Source organism: Leucopleurus acutus, assembly GCF_964270905.1.
Source record: "Leucopleurus acutus genome assembly, chromosome: 13".
Lineage (NCBI taxonomy): Eukaryota > Metazoa > Chordata > Mammalia > Artiodactyla > Delphinidae > Leucopleurus > Leucopleurus acutus.
Genome location: NC_139155.1, coordinates 3,509,766 through 3,523,877, shown reverse-complemented (window position 1 = coordinate 3,523,877; position 14,112 = coordinate 3,509,766). Strand labels below are relative to the sequence as shown.

General features: G+C 51.4%; 1 protein-coding gene across 1 annotated transcript in view; it reads right to left on the bottom strand.

Annotated features, from left to right (window-relative positions):
• Positions 1-333: 333 nt before the first annotated feature.
• The window catches only part of ZNF516 (zinc finger protein 516), a gene marked incomplete at its 3' end in the record, with an annotated part of 29,044 nt that continues 15,265 nt past the window's right edge, over positions 334-14,112 (bottom strand). The window contains exons 2-3 of the mRNA XM_082853059.1: positions 594-2,560; positions 334-503 (exon numbers count right to left, since the gene is read on the bottom strand). Of these exons, the coding sequence (XP_082709185.1) occupies positions 334-503; positions 594-2,385 (1,962 nt within the window). The 5' untranslated portion in view covers positions 2,386-2,560. The remainder of the gene's footprint in view (positions 504-593; positions 2,561-14,112) is intronic.

Sequence of the window (14,112 nt, the reverse complement as noted above, 5' to 3'; positions counted from 1 at the left end):
CACTATGGGCAGTCATCAAACGGGAGCCTCAAGTGGAACTGACACTGGGCGCAGACTTCCTGAGTACAAGTCTACCAGAGCCTGGGACGCCTGGGAAAAGGCATCAAGCACAGGGTTATCTGGCTGTAGGGCCACCTAAGTAGGAGGCTACCTGAGCACCAAGCCTATGTGGGCCTGGGAAACCAGGGAGCCGGGTCACCTGGCGGCAGGGCTAATTGAGCCCGGATTCCCTGACCATGAGATCCTGGGCAAGGGTTAGCTGGACCTGGGTCACCCGGGGACAGGGCTACCTCAGCCTCAACTACCTGGGCATGGCTGATGGGCGAACCAGGACTACCTGGCCTGGGCCACCGGGCAGCGGTCTACTGGGCCTGGACTTCCCCGGCTCAGGGCCATCGGGCACAGAGCTCCCTGAGCCTGGACCACCTGAGCGTGAGCTACCCGGGCAAGGGCTTCCTGGACCTGGGCCACGTAGCTATGGGGCGACCCAAACACAGGGCTACCTGAGCCCAAGCCAGCCGGACGTGGGATACCTGGGCAAAGGTGACCCAGGCACAGGGCTACCGGGACGGGACCGCCCGAGCCCACCTTACCCGCGCCTGGACCACCTAGGCGCACGCGCTCACCTGGTGCAGGGTGGGCCGCCCCCTCCTCTCCGCTCTCGTAGGCGGCCTCGTCGGCCAGGCCGGAGCCCGGGGAGTCGGCGGCGGCGCAGGCCGAGCCGGGGCTGCTGGGCTGCGAGGCCGAGTCGCCCTCGCTGAGCGAGCCGCAGCTGGCGCGGTGCGCGCGGTCCCCGGGGCCGTCGCGGTCACGGTCGCGGCGCGCGCGGCGGTGCACCCGCGAGTGCAACACCATCTGGTGGTACGTGCGGAAGATCTTGCCGCACTCGAAGCACTCCGACGACTTGCCGTGGCCGGCGGGGGCGGCGGCGCGGCGGCTGGGGCGCGCGGCCGGCCGGGGGTCCGGGGGCCCGGGCGCGGGGTCCCCGGGCGCTCCCGCCCTCTTGCGCGGGGGCCCCTGCGCGCCGGGCTCGGGCTCGCGCTTGCGCTTCTCCTGGCTCACCAGGATGAACTCGCGCCGCTCCTTGTCGAAGGCCACGTCCCCAGCCAGCGCCTCGTCCCACGCCGCGTACTTGAGGTACTCGGCCGGCTCGGCCACCCTGCCCCGCGTGGCCAGCTGCCAGGCCTGGTAGCTGTTGACCGGGTCCAGCTCGGCCACGCGCCGCCCGGCCTGCCCGCGGGCGGGCGCGCCGGCCGCCGGACGCAGGTTCAGGCACTGAAGGAAGAGCTGCTGGGAGTCGGCGGGGCCGGGCGCCGGGCCCTCCCCGACCGGGGCCCGCGGCCGGCCGGCCTCCACCCGGCGGTGGATGGCGTTGTGCGCGTTCAAGCTGTCCAGGTTCGTAAACAGGTTCCCGCACTTGGTGCAGACTTCGTAGAGGCTCAGGCCGGCCACAATCCCCTCCTCCTGCACCACGTTGTTGATGGTGGCGATGGGGTCCAGCTCGCCGCGGGGCCTGTTCTTGCTTCCCGCCTTCGGGCCGTGCGCCTTCATGTGGTTTTTCAGGAACCACGGCTCCTTGAATCTCCGGCCGCAGATGTGGCAGCCATGGTCGAAGGAGCCCCTGTGCTTCTTCATGTGTGCCTTCAGGAACCAGGTCTGGCTGAAGGCCTGGCCGCACACCTCGCAGGGGAACTCGCCGGGGGGCAGCTCAGGCTTGCCATTCTCTGCGAAGGCGTCGCCGCGGGGCCCCTGGGCCGTGATGTGGTCCTTCTCAATGTGGCTGAGCAGGGACTCCTCCCGCAGGGTCACGTAGCTGCACAGCCGGCACTTGAAGGGCTTGTGCGCCTGGTGCACGTGCTGCTCCAGGTCCTTCCTGCGCTCGAACTTGCTCTTGCAGAAGGAGCACTGCCCCGCCCCCGCCGCCTTGGCCTCCTCCGCCGCGCACGCCGCCCCCTCCGCCTCCTTCTTGCTGCTCCTCAGCAGGATCTTGCCGCTGTCCATCTGGGTGGCGCCGTTCAGGATCCTGTTGCAGGCCGAGGTGCTCTTCGTGGGGCTGGCGCAGCCGTCCAGGCCCTCGGACACGCGCGTCTCGCCCGCCTCGGGCTCGTGGCCCTGGATCAGAGTCCCCGTGCGGTGGCCGCGGATGTGGATCTTCAGGTTGCCCTTCTGGGAAGCCCGGTGGTCGCAGTAGGGACACTTGTAGGGCTTCTCGCCTGTATGCTTGCGCATGTGCTGGGACAAGGAGCTCTGGAAGGGGAAGCTCTTGCCGCAGATGCAGCAGCTGTGGCTCAGCGCCTTGTCGCCGTCCGCCTCGGGGCTCCTGCTGGCCCTGGATGGGCTGGGGCCCCTTCTCAGCTCCGTCTCGGCCTCTCGGGGGCGGTCCATCTCGACGACGAGGGCTCGCCCGGCCGGGGGGGGCGGGGCACAGCGCTCGGTCACGTGGGCCTGCGTCTTATCTCTCCATGTTCAGGCGAGCCTCCCACTTGCCGGCTGCAGAAGTCCTCCTGCCCCGCGGAGGGGCATGTCTTACCTGGAGAGCATGGCAGAGGGCAGCAAGCACCTGGAACAGAAAAGACACGGAGATCTTAGGAACCAGGTTTCCCCGCATAAATAGGGGCCCGGTAACATCCTCGGACCGCGATCTGCACGCTCCTCCTTCAGAAAACCAATCCCGTCCAAATTAAAGGAAGGAAGCACCCACGAAAGTTTAAACAGACGTACGAGCAGCTGCTTCCCTTTAAAAAATCAGTAATTAGACAATTAATGACTGATAATAATTGTGTGCTAAATCATTAAAATAAATCATTGTAAATGACTGCACACTAGAATAATTTTTTATCAAAGATATCCAGTGTTTAAGGAAAGACTGTGGTGAGCGACTTCGTGGGAGTGTGCGGAACACGGGCGACGGGACAGGAGCGCGTCTGAGAATGAAGGACAGAGACCCAGGCCAGGCGGAGGATGGCAAAACGCGAGGGCACGTGCAGGACACGTGAGCTGCGAGGAGGGCGTTCACAGCCGGAAAAGGCGCTTTACAAATGCATCTTTGTATCTTGGTGATGCACAGATGATTTAGTGAAAGAGAGGCAACGAAGGACAGGAGCAGAACCCTGCGGTCCTTCCAGATCTGGGCCTGAGCTGCGGCTCCAGCACCTGGCGGCCCACGCTGGCCGCCCCGACGGACACCACTCCCAGGGGTGTGTGACCACCGGGCCGTTGCCACCACAACATTCGGTCTTCGCTGCCTCTTAGATAACGCCCGAACCCCTCGGCTGGCCTCACCGTGCCCTTCCCGACCTGGTCCTGTCCCTTCTCTCCTGCACTGGCCGCAGGGCCGAGTCCCACCCCAGTGCAGACACCCTCCCGACCCCGGCAGGTCCTCACATGGGAGGCGGGGTCTGAGCCCAGCAGGAGCAGGGGTCACACTGTGGGGTCACTGTTGCTCTCATGCTTATCCACCCCCTGGAGAATGAGGGGCCGGGGCTGCTCCTCCAGACGCCTGGGCGCCTCCCTCACCTGTGCACAGGCGAAGGGGAAGTGGACGGGGTTGCCCAGCGCTGTGCCGGGCACGGGTAGGGCCACGATCTGGGCTGCAGGGAAGCCAGCCCAGATGCCTGTAAACGCCAAACAGGCCCAAGACAGTACACACTGACAAGCAGCTATCTCAGGACTTTCCATCTGACTCAGCGATACGGAGAATAAAGAAAACAGTCCAGAAGGGATGTGAGAGGTAGAGTGTCTTTCTGAACTGTATTTTGACGGGTATATTTATGTATAACTGAGTCACTTTGCTGTACAGCAGTGATTAACACAACACTGTAATTCAACTATACTTCAGTGAAAATTTTTTTTTAAAAAAAGCAAGCAGGGGTGGGGCATTGGGGAGAACAGCCGCGCACACAGGCCCCTGGGGCCCAGTCTGTTTATCCTTCTTATCTCTAAACAGAAGTAACTGAGTTAATGATTCTGAGGGTCTCCCTCCTGGGGGCTCCAGACTTGCACAGAGAGGCACCCAGATGGACAGATGTTCTTTTTTAAAAAAGCTATAACATGTAGAAAGGAAGCCACATTTTTTACACAGTTTCAACCTCATGCACACTAAGAACTCATGTTTGAAAAGCAACAAAATGTGAAGAAGCTATGTGTTTCTGGTTGTCAAGCAGACAGTGTACAATGCACATCGTTTATTCAGAGAGGAGGCCAGGCAGCAACGCGTTGTTTGCTCTGGGTGGTCCGACCTGCCATGTTTTCCCCGGAGCAGACTCAGAGAAGAATGCTGACGGTGGAAGGCAGGGGGCGGGAGGGTGTCACCCAAACATCCCCAGGGGTTCCAATAGATGACACTCTATTCCTCCACTCACCACGAGGGACAGACGCCTTCTGAAAAAACAACACAACTCCTGTTCTCCAAATGCCTCCTCTCAGAGGCCCACGCCAGAGGCAGAAATCTCATTTAGATGATGTATTCTCAAACTTCTTTCAAGAAAGCCTCATGCTAGCAAGTTTCCCAGGCACCTAAAGAAACCAACTCAGTCTGAGCAACAAATTCTGGAAAGCAGCAGGAAGCACAGCTGCTCACAGATAGTCCTTACTCTTTACACCGACGGGTCCAGAGCCACTCCCACACCCCAGGAGAGAGGGAGAGAGAAGTGAGACGGGAAACTCCCAATAAAATAAATAAACAAAATCTCCCCTAAACTTGGATAAACAAATGAGGTGAACAAGAAGACTTCTTCATGACAATTTAAGCTAATTTGTTTTTTCAAGCTGTTTTGGTCTTAGACGACCTGCATATTATTCATGATGATTTTATAAGACAAATGATTTGCATGCATCCCGGGCCATCCCAGGGCTTATTTCAGTCCCCCAAATGTTGAAGTTGATATATAAAAATATAAATGAAACATACTATTTACATTTAACTTAGTGACCTCACCTGGGTACAAAAATCTTCCGAGTTTAAAGAACCGTCTAGAATACATTTACAGAGGAAAAAACAACACCAGAAATTGGTGTCTCTTAAGTAATGTGACAGACTTCACTGGACCACTAACTTGGTTCATAAAGGATGCTAAATGTCAGAACTTCTCCAGTTCACGGGAATTAAACATCCGAAACCCCGCCAGGAAGACAAGATTCCGGGAGTATGAATGCTCAGCTAGCTAAGGTTCATAAAAGGCAACCTACAAATTGCTCCTGGAAATAAAATGAAATTGTCAAGAGAGAAGAGTTGTTCAAATCACCAAAACCGCACGCACTCTGTGAGGGTTTCCCTTCCTTCTCTGCTACTCTCCCTGCCATGTGGTGTGCTGCTGGGAGCCGTAGAAAGTTAAGGGCTCTGGAAGCCAAGAAGCTGCGCTGGGGATCCGCACAGAGACCCCACCTGCGTGCCGTCCAGGTGTGGCGCAGAGCCCAGCCCGGGAGTCCCATCCCCCTTCTGCCAGCGTGTGAATTTCAGAAGGTGTCCTTCACACCCAGGCCTGCCCTCACCTGTCAGGTGCCGAGAGTCAGGAAAGGACATGAGGAAGCCGTGTGACACCAAAACCCCTTGCAAGGCACCTCCTCCAAGTGCCACGCAGACCCCCAGTCACAGTGCAGAGCGAACAGTCCACGGACAATAAAACACCTGCCCAACGGGGCCTCGCTTCTACTACCAGGTAGCAGCCTGGCTGAACGAGCCCAGAGCAAAGTGCAAAGAGAATCAGATGTGAGCACAGCCCCCCTTCTTCCCATGGGGGACCTCAGTCTCTTCTGCACATTTAAAAAGGCTTAGCGCTGCCATCTTTGCTACCAGAGAAATCCACATCCCATATCCTCATGACAGCCTTGATGTGTAAAATTTCGGATTCCCCAACACCCCCAAACCCCCAGCCAAAGCCTAGACACTTCCCCTCAAGAAACCCAAACACTAGAGAATATACTTTTCATTTCTTATTCGGGCTTCCTGCAAAACTTGCTTAAAAGTTCACAAAGGCAGCAGAGCCCTGCAATTTACAGGAAAATTCTCAAGCAACGGCCTTCAGGGTGCCCACGAATCAGCACAACCAGCTCTTCTTTCTCTTTTTTTCCCCCACTCCTCTGCCCACCCCCATCTTTCAACACTGAGCCCTGCTGTCATCCTCTGTCTTTTTAAAGAACTTAAAAATATTTGGAGGGGGAAAATGGAACAATACCATAAGGGTAATGACCACTTAAACTCAAAACACCATTATCTTAAGGAAATCATAACATCAACACAACCGGCTCCACTTGAAAGAGGCCACTAAGTGGCCCCCTTCCTGAAGCCCACAGTCGACTGGCAAAGTTTCTTGCAAACCTTTAGAGAAACAGTCAAAAAGGAATTCCCCACAACTGGCTTTCCTTAGTCAGTGGCCAGATCAACAGATCTTCGTGATCATTCTTTTCAGCTGCAGACAAAAATCCTTTTCCCCAAAAGAACAAGGATGGTGTCCTCAGAACTTCCAATGTGAAAATGCAGCAGGGCAGCCGCCCCAGTTAGAAGACTTAGGGGAACCTTACTAGCCCCATAACCCAAAGCACTGACTCTGCTATCCTTTAAAAAAAAAAAAAAAAAGCCCAGGAGGGTCTCAGACGGTTTGTCAACATTGACTGGGGTCTCTGGTGGCGAGAGGTGGTCATCCAAACACTGCCCCGTGATGAAGTGTCACACTACCTGGTTTGAGCCAAACACATTCCGGTACCGGGCTGTCCCCATTTTATTCTCACAGGCAGACGCACGTCGAGTGAGACTTGGTGTTCCAACTTCTCCTGAAACACGTTAACCTAAAGATAACTAGCCTTACAAAACGTGTAAGTAAACGCTAGTGTTTTACTCAGACCAGAGCGATTAAAGAAAGTCTTCTGGCAACACAAATATTAGGAAGTAGAGGGGAGAGAAAATCCACACGTGTGTTTCAGCTGGCATACGACCCATGTATATACACACATAGAGCACAGCCCCATTTGAATCGTATCTTGCCCATAATGAACCACAGTTTTCTTGTTATTATATTACAAGCTTTTTCCAAGGCTGTAATTGGGAACTTGCCAGACAAGCCTGTAATTTAATTGTTTAGGCATAAAAATGGCTTGCGGATTAGGGTTTTAAAATAGATTTCCAATGCATCTCTCCCTCTGTGTGTGTGTGTGTGTGTGTGTGTGTGTGTGTGTGTCTCATAGGGATGTGACAAACAGTTTGAAGCTACTTTTGTAAAATGCCTTCCATAATTTTGGAAATAAGTTTCTTTTTGAAAAATTTAGGTAATTTCGTATTACATAAATATTTATATATATTGCCTATATCATTTTATGATAACAATTATAACAGGAAAAAGTAAAATGTTTATTACAGAAAATATAAATCTGCATTCATAACATAAAATGCATTACCATGGAGATGGGGGAGGGGTTGAAGAGACTTTATAAACTTTTTGAAAATAAAATATGTAGCTAAACTTTAAGACGCCAACACGTGAGGGCATAAATAAATAAAGCACCAGGTCTAAATGCATATATGGAAGGGCACTGCCACACCTCAGAGAGATTCTTCCTTTTTGATTCTTTGTTTTCATGCCTGCACAGCACAAATGAAAAGAGTTGACTTTCTCAAGACTACTTACACTCACTGGATTTGGAATACATTTAATCTGTGGGTAAAGGTTTCAACAAATAAATCACTTCTGTAAGAGAGGACCTGGGAACTGAGTCTTGGACCTAACAGAAGGCAGAAAAGTCACTTCCTGCAGCATCCCTGGTGACCTTGTGAAACAGCTCCAAGGAGCCGGTTAACTCCACCTGCTGACAGTAACTCCTTTCAGAACAAGCCCTGCAGGGCTGGGATCCAGGACACACACCAGAAGGAAAAGCCCTGTGACGAAGCTGTCAGATCTGTAAGAACCCACGTGGGACCACAGTCCATCATTGTCCCGCACGCCCTCCCGTGACAGCTCCCACAGTGGAAGCCCCAGGGCACGGTCGTGGGGCGAGTTAACGAGGGTTTCATCACAATCTCTGAGAGCTACTGGGCGCCAGGCCACTCATGAGGCCTAAGGGCTCGGATAACTAAGCAACAGTCTTGGCTTCGAGGGACCCAGGCGTCAGAAAGAAACACGTAACCACACAGAGGACAGCAGCAGAGCACGGAGGGAAGCGATGACCTGCCCTGGCCAAGGGTGGCCGGGTCTCCCCAGGGAAACCCAGGTGGGTGTGGGCCCAACTAGCCTTTAGAGCAACCCCCAGCCCTTTCACCCACACCCAGGGGTAACCCCATCATCCTGTGGGCTGGACCTCCAATTCACACTTGAATCCACACGCTCCCCTTCATCTCAAACCAAGATCATCTTCCCAAATGCAGAGCTGGGCGACCTCTTTGAGGCTTCAACCCTTCAGAGGCTTCGCACACCCCGAAGATGAGGCCCGAACTCCCCCGAGGGGGCTTCTAAGGCCCTGAACCCCTGCACTGCTGGGGTCCCTGGGCCCCCAGCCAAGGGCTGTGCACCTGCCCCGCACCCCAGCTGGATGTGCGTTCACTCCCACCTTGGAACCCTCAGGTATGCGGGTCCCACCCGCCGTCCACCTTCTCAGGTGTGGCCTTTCTAAGAGACCCTTCCTGACCCCCTTCGCCCTGTGACCGGGTCAGGCACAGTCCCCATGCCCAGCCTTGGCCCTATCCCAGCTCATGCCTGGACATGCTTCTATTACCGCTTCTTTAACTGGTCACTCGTGTGTGCGGCATCCTACTCTGTGAAGGCAGACCCACCAAGTACCACTGAGTCCTGACACCAGCGCAGGGCCAAGCAGGGAGCGGCACCATGAGAGGTGGTCCAGACCGTGAGCTCCGAGGTCATGCTACCCGAGATCCAAACTCGGTTCTGCCACTCCCTGGGATCAGCTGTGTGACTGGGAGCAAGTGTCGCAACCTCTCAGTTTCCCAGTCCATTTCTTCATTTTAAAAATGTAAATGATGGGACCTCCCTGGTGGCGCAGTGGTTGAGAGTCCGCCTGCCGCTGCAGGGGACGCGGGTCCGTGCCCCGGTCCGGGAGGATCCCACGTGCCGCGGAGCGGCTGCGCCCGTGAGCCATGGCCGCTGCGCCTGCGCGTCCGGAGCCTGTGCTCCGCAGCGGGAGAGGCCACAGCAGTGAGAGGCCCGCGTACCACAAAAAATAATAATAAATTTAAAAAAATAAAATGTAAATGATGGTAATGAGAACTATATTACAGTATTTTTGTGAGATTTAAAGTAATGCATGCAAGGTGCAATGTTGAGCACACAGCAAATGGCCAGTATATAGTAGGTATTATTATAAATTAATAATTGCTAAATAAATGAATGAGATGTCAGTGCAAAGATACCTAGTCACTCGCAGTGACACTGTTTGGTTTAATAAACTCAAAAGGAGGAAATAAGAGTTTAGGAAGCTATGTTAGAAATGGCTAAATAGTAACCCGTGTGTATTCACTGGGCCCTAAAGGTTCACCACAGAAGTTGTCTAATACAATGACAAAGTATTCCACGAACAGCACACAAGTTCAAACCTGTCCCAGCTCAAGACTCCATACAAAGTCAGCTTTAATACAGACTGGGTATTAGACCATATTTGAGAATTACTATTACTTTCGTTAGGTCTGTAACACAGGTGACTTCCTTAGTTTTTGGAGATGTGTGATGAAATATTTTAGAGGTGGTTTACAAAAGAGAGGAGAAGGCAGATATATCATAATGCTAACAACTGCTAGGGCTAGATGGTGGGTGTATAGACGTTCATTAGTTACTCTTTCCATTTTTATGGGTTTGGAATGTTTTTCACAGAAGAAGTTACAAAATAACTCCCACTTGCAACTCCAGTAAGTAGCACGATGGGAAGCAGAGCTGCTCTGGGGCAGCCCGATGGGCCCTCCCCCATCCCCATCCCTCCCCTCCCCTCCCCCTCTCCAGGCCTCCAGGAAGCTCAAAAGTCTCTAAGGAATGCACTTTGGGAAAATTACCTTTTGTTAAATTCTAGTATTTGAAAGTTAAAGAAAGAAAAATCATCTGAATAATATGAACCGGTCCACATGAAAGCAGTATTTTAAGAGGTTGCTTGCTGGTGTTTCAGAGGCTTGCCCCGGAGACATTCAAGGGATCTCCCCAGAGCTCCATGGGGCCCAGCCTTGGTGCAGACAGTGCAAAGTCAGCCATCGCAGCCAAAATGAAGCAGCCATGAAGACGTGGGTGCTCAGGGAGATCCTCCCGTCGCGTCCCAGGGCAAAACTCCAGTAAGGCTGCCGGGCTTTATCTTCCCCAGTTTAAACGATCATTTTCTGACCAACTAAACGTGGCGTTGTCAGGGGGAAAAGGTAGCATCCTGTATTTTTACACAGTAAGCATCGCTCTGACTCTGCAGGAAATCTTGGCATTTTCTGCTCTGTAGAGTAAACCAACACAAAGCAAAAGCCAAACGGTTTTGTACTGATTCCCTCAAAACCATCGAATTCAGTTCTGTCGAAGTCATATCCTGGAAAAGGAATCAGAAGGCTGATCTTTTTTTGAAATAACCTCTAATATTTAGAGTAATCTGCATAACAAAACAACTGTGCAAGTTTCTTTAAAGGCACCCAGATCAGACTGCAGACCTCAGGGGGGCACGAGGGGCTGCAGGAAAGCTGGAAGGGGCGTTTCCCACACTGGGTCTGCTGCCCTTCTGTCGACAGAAGCAAAGCCTGATGCGCGTGCTGTTTGTCAAATATGTCTCTTCAATTCTAGCTCATTAATTAACCACGTCACGATACTAAGAGATAGTTTGGCTTCCCTGACGCCCTGTGGTCTCTCTCCTTCTCTCTCCCTTGGTCACCGGGGGAGAGGGGGGCTTCCGGGAGTCAGAGGGATGGGGGCTGAGCCCACAGGGGGGCCACTGTCCCGGGTGGGAGGGAAACAGGAGAATTCGGGAAATGTGGGGAATCGGTGCTGTGGGGAAGACGCCCTTACAAAGAAAACAGCTCAGGGCCGGCGGAAGGCGCAAGATATTTACAGGATATTCTGGCCCCAGAAGGCAGGTCATAAAATTTAAGAAGTGACCTCCTGAGGGCGGCCGTGAGGCAGTGAGGCTGCAGGACCCGTGGGTGCTGCCGTCAGTTTCACATACTGCCCGTCTGTCCTCCAGCAGACAATGCAACGGGCCTTCCCAGTGACACTGTGGTCTTATGAGCCATGAATTAAAATGCACCATTAACATCCTGCACAAGCTTATCTACTGCGGAGACAAAAAGCCCATTCTGTGAACAAATGGGGAGAAATTCCACAACAATGAGGAGTTCCTCTCCCCACTGGCCAATCTGCCCCAGATTAACAGTCCCAGGCTTATAGTCCCCAGACGGGGTCCGAGCCGCCCCATGAAGTGGTGCATTCACTGCCTGGAGAGCCAGGGCGCTGATGGCAGCGCCAATCAATAATCCATTATAGCGCAGACCCCGTTTCCATCTCATAAGGAGAAACGAACGCGAGCGACCAGAATCGCAACGTTCACGGGGGAGTCCGCCCCGCCTCCCTCGCTTGGGCAGAAGGACACAAACCCGCTGTCCCAGAGTATGGGGGAAGCTCAAGTGGACCCGGCAGACCTGTTTCCAAGCAGCCGGAGAACAGTGTGCTTGGACTTTTCTGCCAGAAGCACTCGTTTTAAAGGTAAACCTCAAAAAGGCTTCGTTCAGGACACAAGGCGATGTGAACAAAGCACGGACACAGTGGTGACAAACGTCCATCTTCCGAAACAAAGGTTTCCTTTCAATCATTTAGCCCCCCAGATAAATCAATGCGGTGCCAACATGCGTCCCCAAATGTAACTAGCTGTCCATGATAAGGGTTTATTGCGCAAACTCCGCGATCATTTAAAAGCAAGACTCGCTTCCGTTCCGTACCTCAGACCACAGCTTTGGAATCATTGCTCCATACATAGCAGACATGCAGAGAGGACCGAACCGTTATTCCACAAGTTGGTTATCTTTGATGAACTTGTTTACCACAATGTGTCAAAAACCCAGTAAATTCCTGGTTGAGCAGAGAGAGAGAGGCCATCTTCAGCTCCAGAGAGAAGAACATTTCCTCACGGTATAAATAGTAACCCGTATGTATTCACTGGGCAGTATACCGAGATATTTGCTCAAGAAAATATAAATTAACGTTAATATATAAGCTGCCCACACGTCCTTACTAAAATACAAAAACTCGTAGTCAAATCCGACCTTACAGGGGAACAAGGAAAGCAGATGAATACACAAATAGAATTCCTGATCACATTCAGAAAAGGCCAAGAATAAACGGGGAAGCGTGCGATTCCATATCCTGGAAAATCCAAAATGGTTATGGACTTAATGAAGAGGCATCCACGTGAAAATAAAGGCAATGGATTTTGTTTAATCTCAAAAGAAGATTTTTTTTTAACTTGCGTTTACTTGCGTTTTCTCCTGCTCTCCAAAATGAATACATTACTGATACGTGTTATTTACTAGTTCCTAAGTCTCATATTAAGTAGTGGCCTTATCAATCTATTTGTCCTTACAAAAGGAAACTTCACAAAGCCGGGAAAAAGAGTCACAGGAGCAGGGTCTTGCTCTGCAATTTTCTGCAGATAGGTGTCCTGCTGGAGCCCCGGGTCCACCACAAAGAGCTGAGATCTGGCAGTAAATCCAGCTTCCTGGAGGGGCCAGCACTGCCGGCGTAGTTAATGATCTTGTCAACATTTCCATTAAGAGCCGCATTTCCAGAAGCTCAGAACTGCATCTCCCCCAAACTGGGCGGCTCCATGAAATCTGTCGTCACCAAGGGGCTTTACAAAACTAGAAGAAAATCACTTGCTATTCAGTACGGGAACCACAAAAGCACAAGTTTTTACTTTCACTCTTTTTCCATTCTGCACCAAGATGATGAAAGCCAACGTTTCCACTCATTCAGAAACACTGAAAACTCGGGGAACACCAGAGAAAATGAAGACTCATCAATTTCTTTTTTAAAACAAACATGGAACACCAGAAGGCCTTAGATAAACGGCAGGGAGAAATCCCGTTTGAAAGTGGCTTATAGGTTTTTACTCAGCCTAACCTCAAACGTGTAGAAACTGCCACCAATTCGGGGTCCAATTTAAATTGTTTTTAATTTTTTTGGTTGTTTAGAAATTACCAGCAGTGAAAACAAAATAGTCATGGGCAGAAACACTGCATTGCATTTCCTATGGAACACTTCCTTGAAATGTGTATTAGCTGATGGTAAATATATTTTAACTGAAATCTGCTTCTAGAAATAAGCTGTATTTTATTTCATGTAAATCAACAGCAAAGGGCAATATTCACCTCCAACATGCATACACCGACCTGTTTTTCCAGCCTCTTACCTAAAACCAACATTTCTCTCCCAGTATAAGAAAACAGATCACAATTAACACCTATTCAATAGTATCTCTTTCTTCTGTGCTTTTTGTGAAATCACCTAGAAGTCCCCACCACCAAGTGAAAGAAAGAATTGTGTCCAGGAATACAGAAGGAGATAATTATGTGCAGTAAACCATAAACCGTTCTGTTAAACATTACCCTCCAAGGCAGTTCTGTTTAGTAGAGAACTCAGGCCCCAGAAATCCCTTCATGAAGAGGACACAGCAGATAAATACTTCAAGAATCAATTTTAATAAATGCTAAGCAACAGCTTCCCAAACATTTCCGGTAAGAATATAGGGATTGACTGAATTGAATCCATTTTGGTAGGACAGCAGAAAGGTATATCATGCAAGAAGTTATTTAAGACTTCGTTTGCCATTGTACCAACACCAATCAATACTGTAAGAGGATCAAAATTATAAAAGGACAAATTCTTCCCCAAATGCTTTACTAGATAAAGCGCATACACCATAATCAGTTTAAATTTTCCAGATCCCTGACTAGCAATAACTACTGTAACATGACCTGGTTTATCACTAACCCAAGCAGCGCCTTTGAAAGCAGCTGGGTAGTTCAGCCTCTTAAGGAGAGTGATCTATCAGAGAATGTTTACCAAGAGCAATTCTTGACAAGAACGTGACAGCACATGGCTGTAGGATTTATTCTGCCTTGCTTGTCTAAAAATATATTTTCAAGCACAGTTAATGACACAT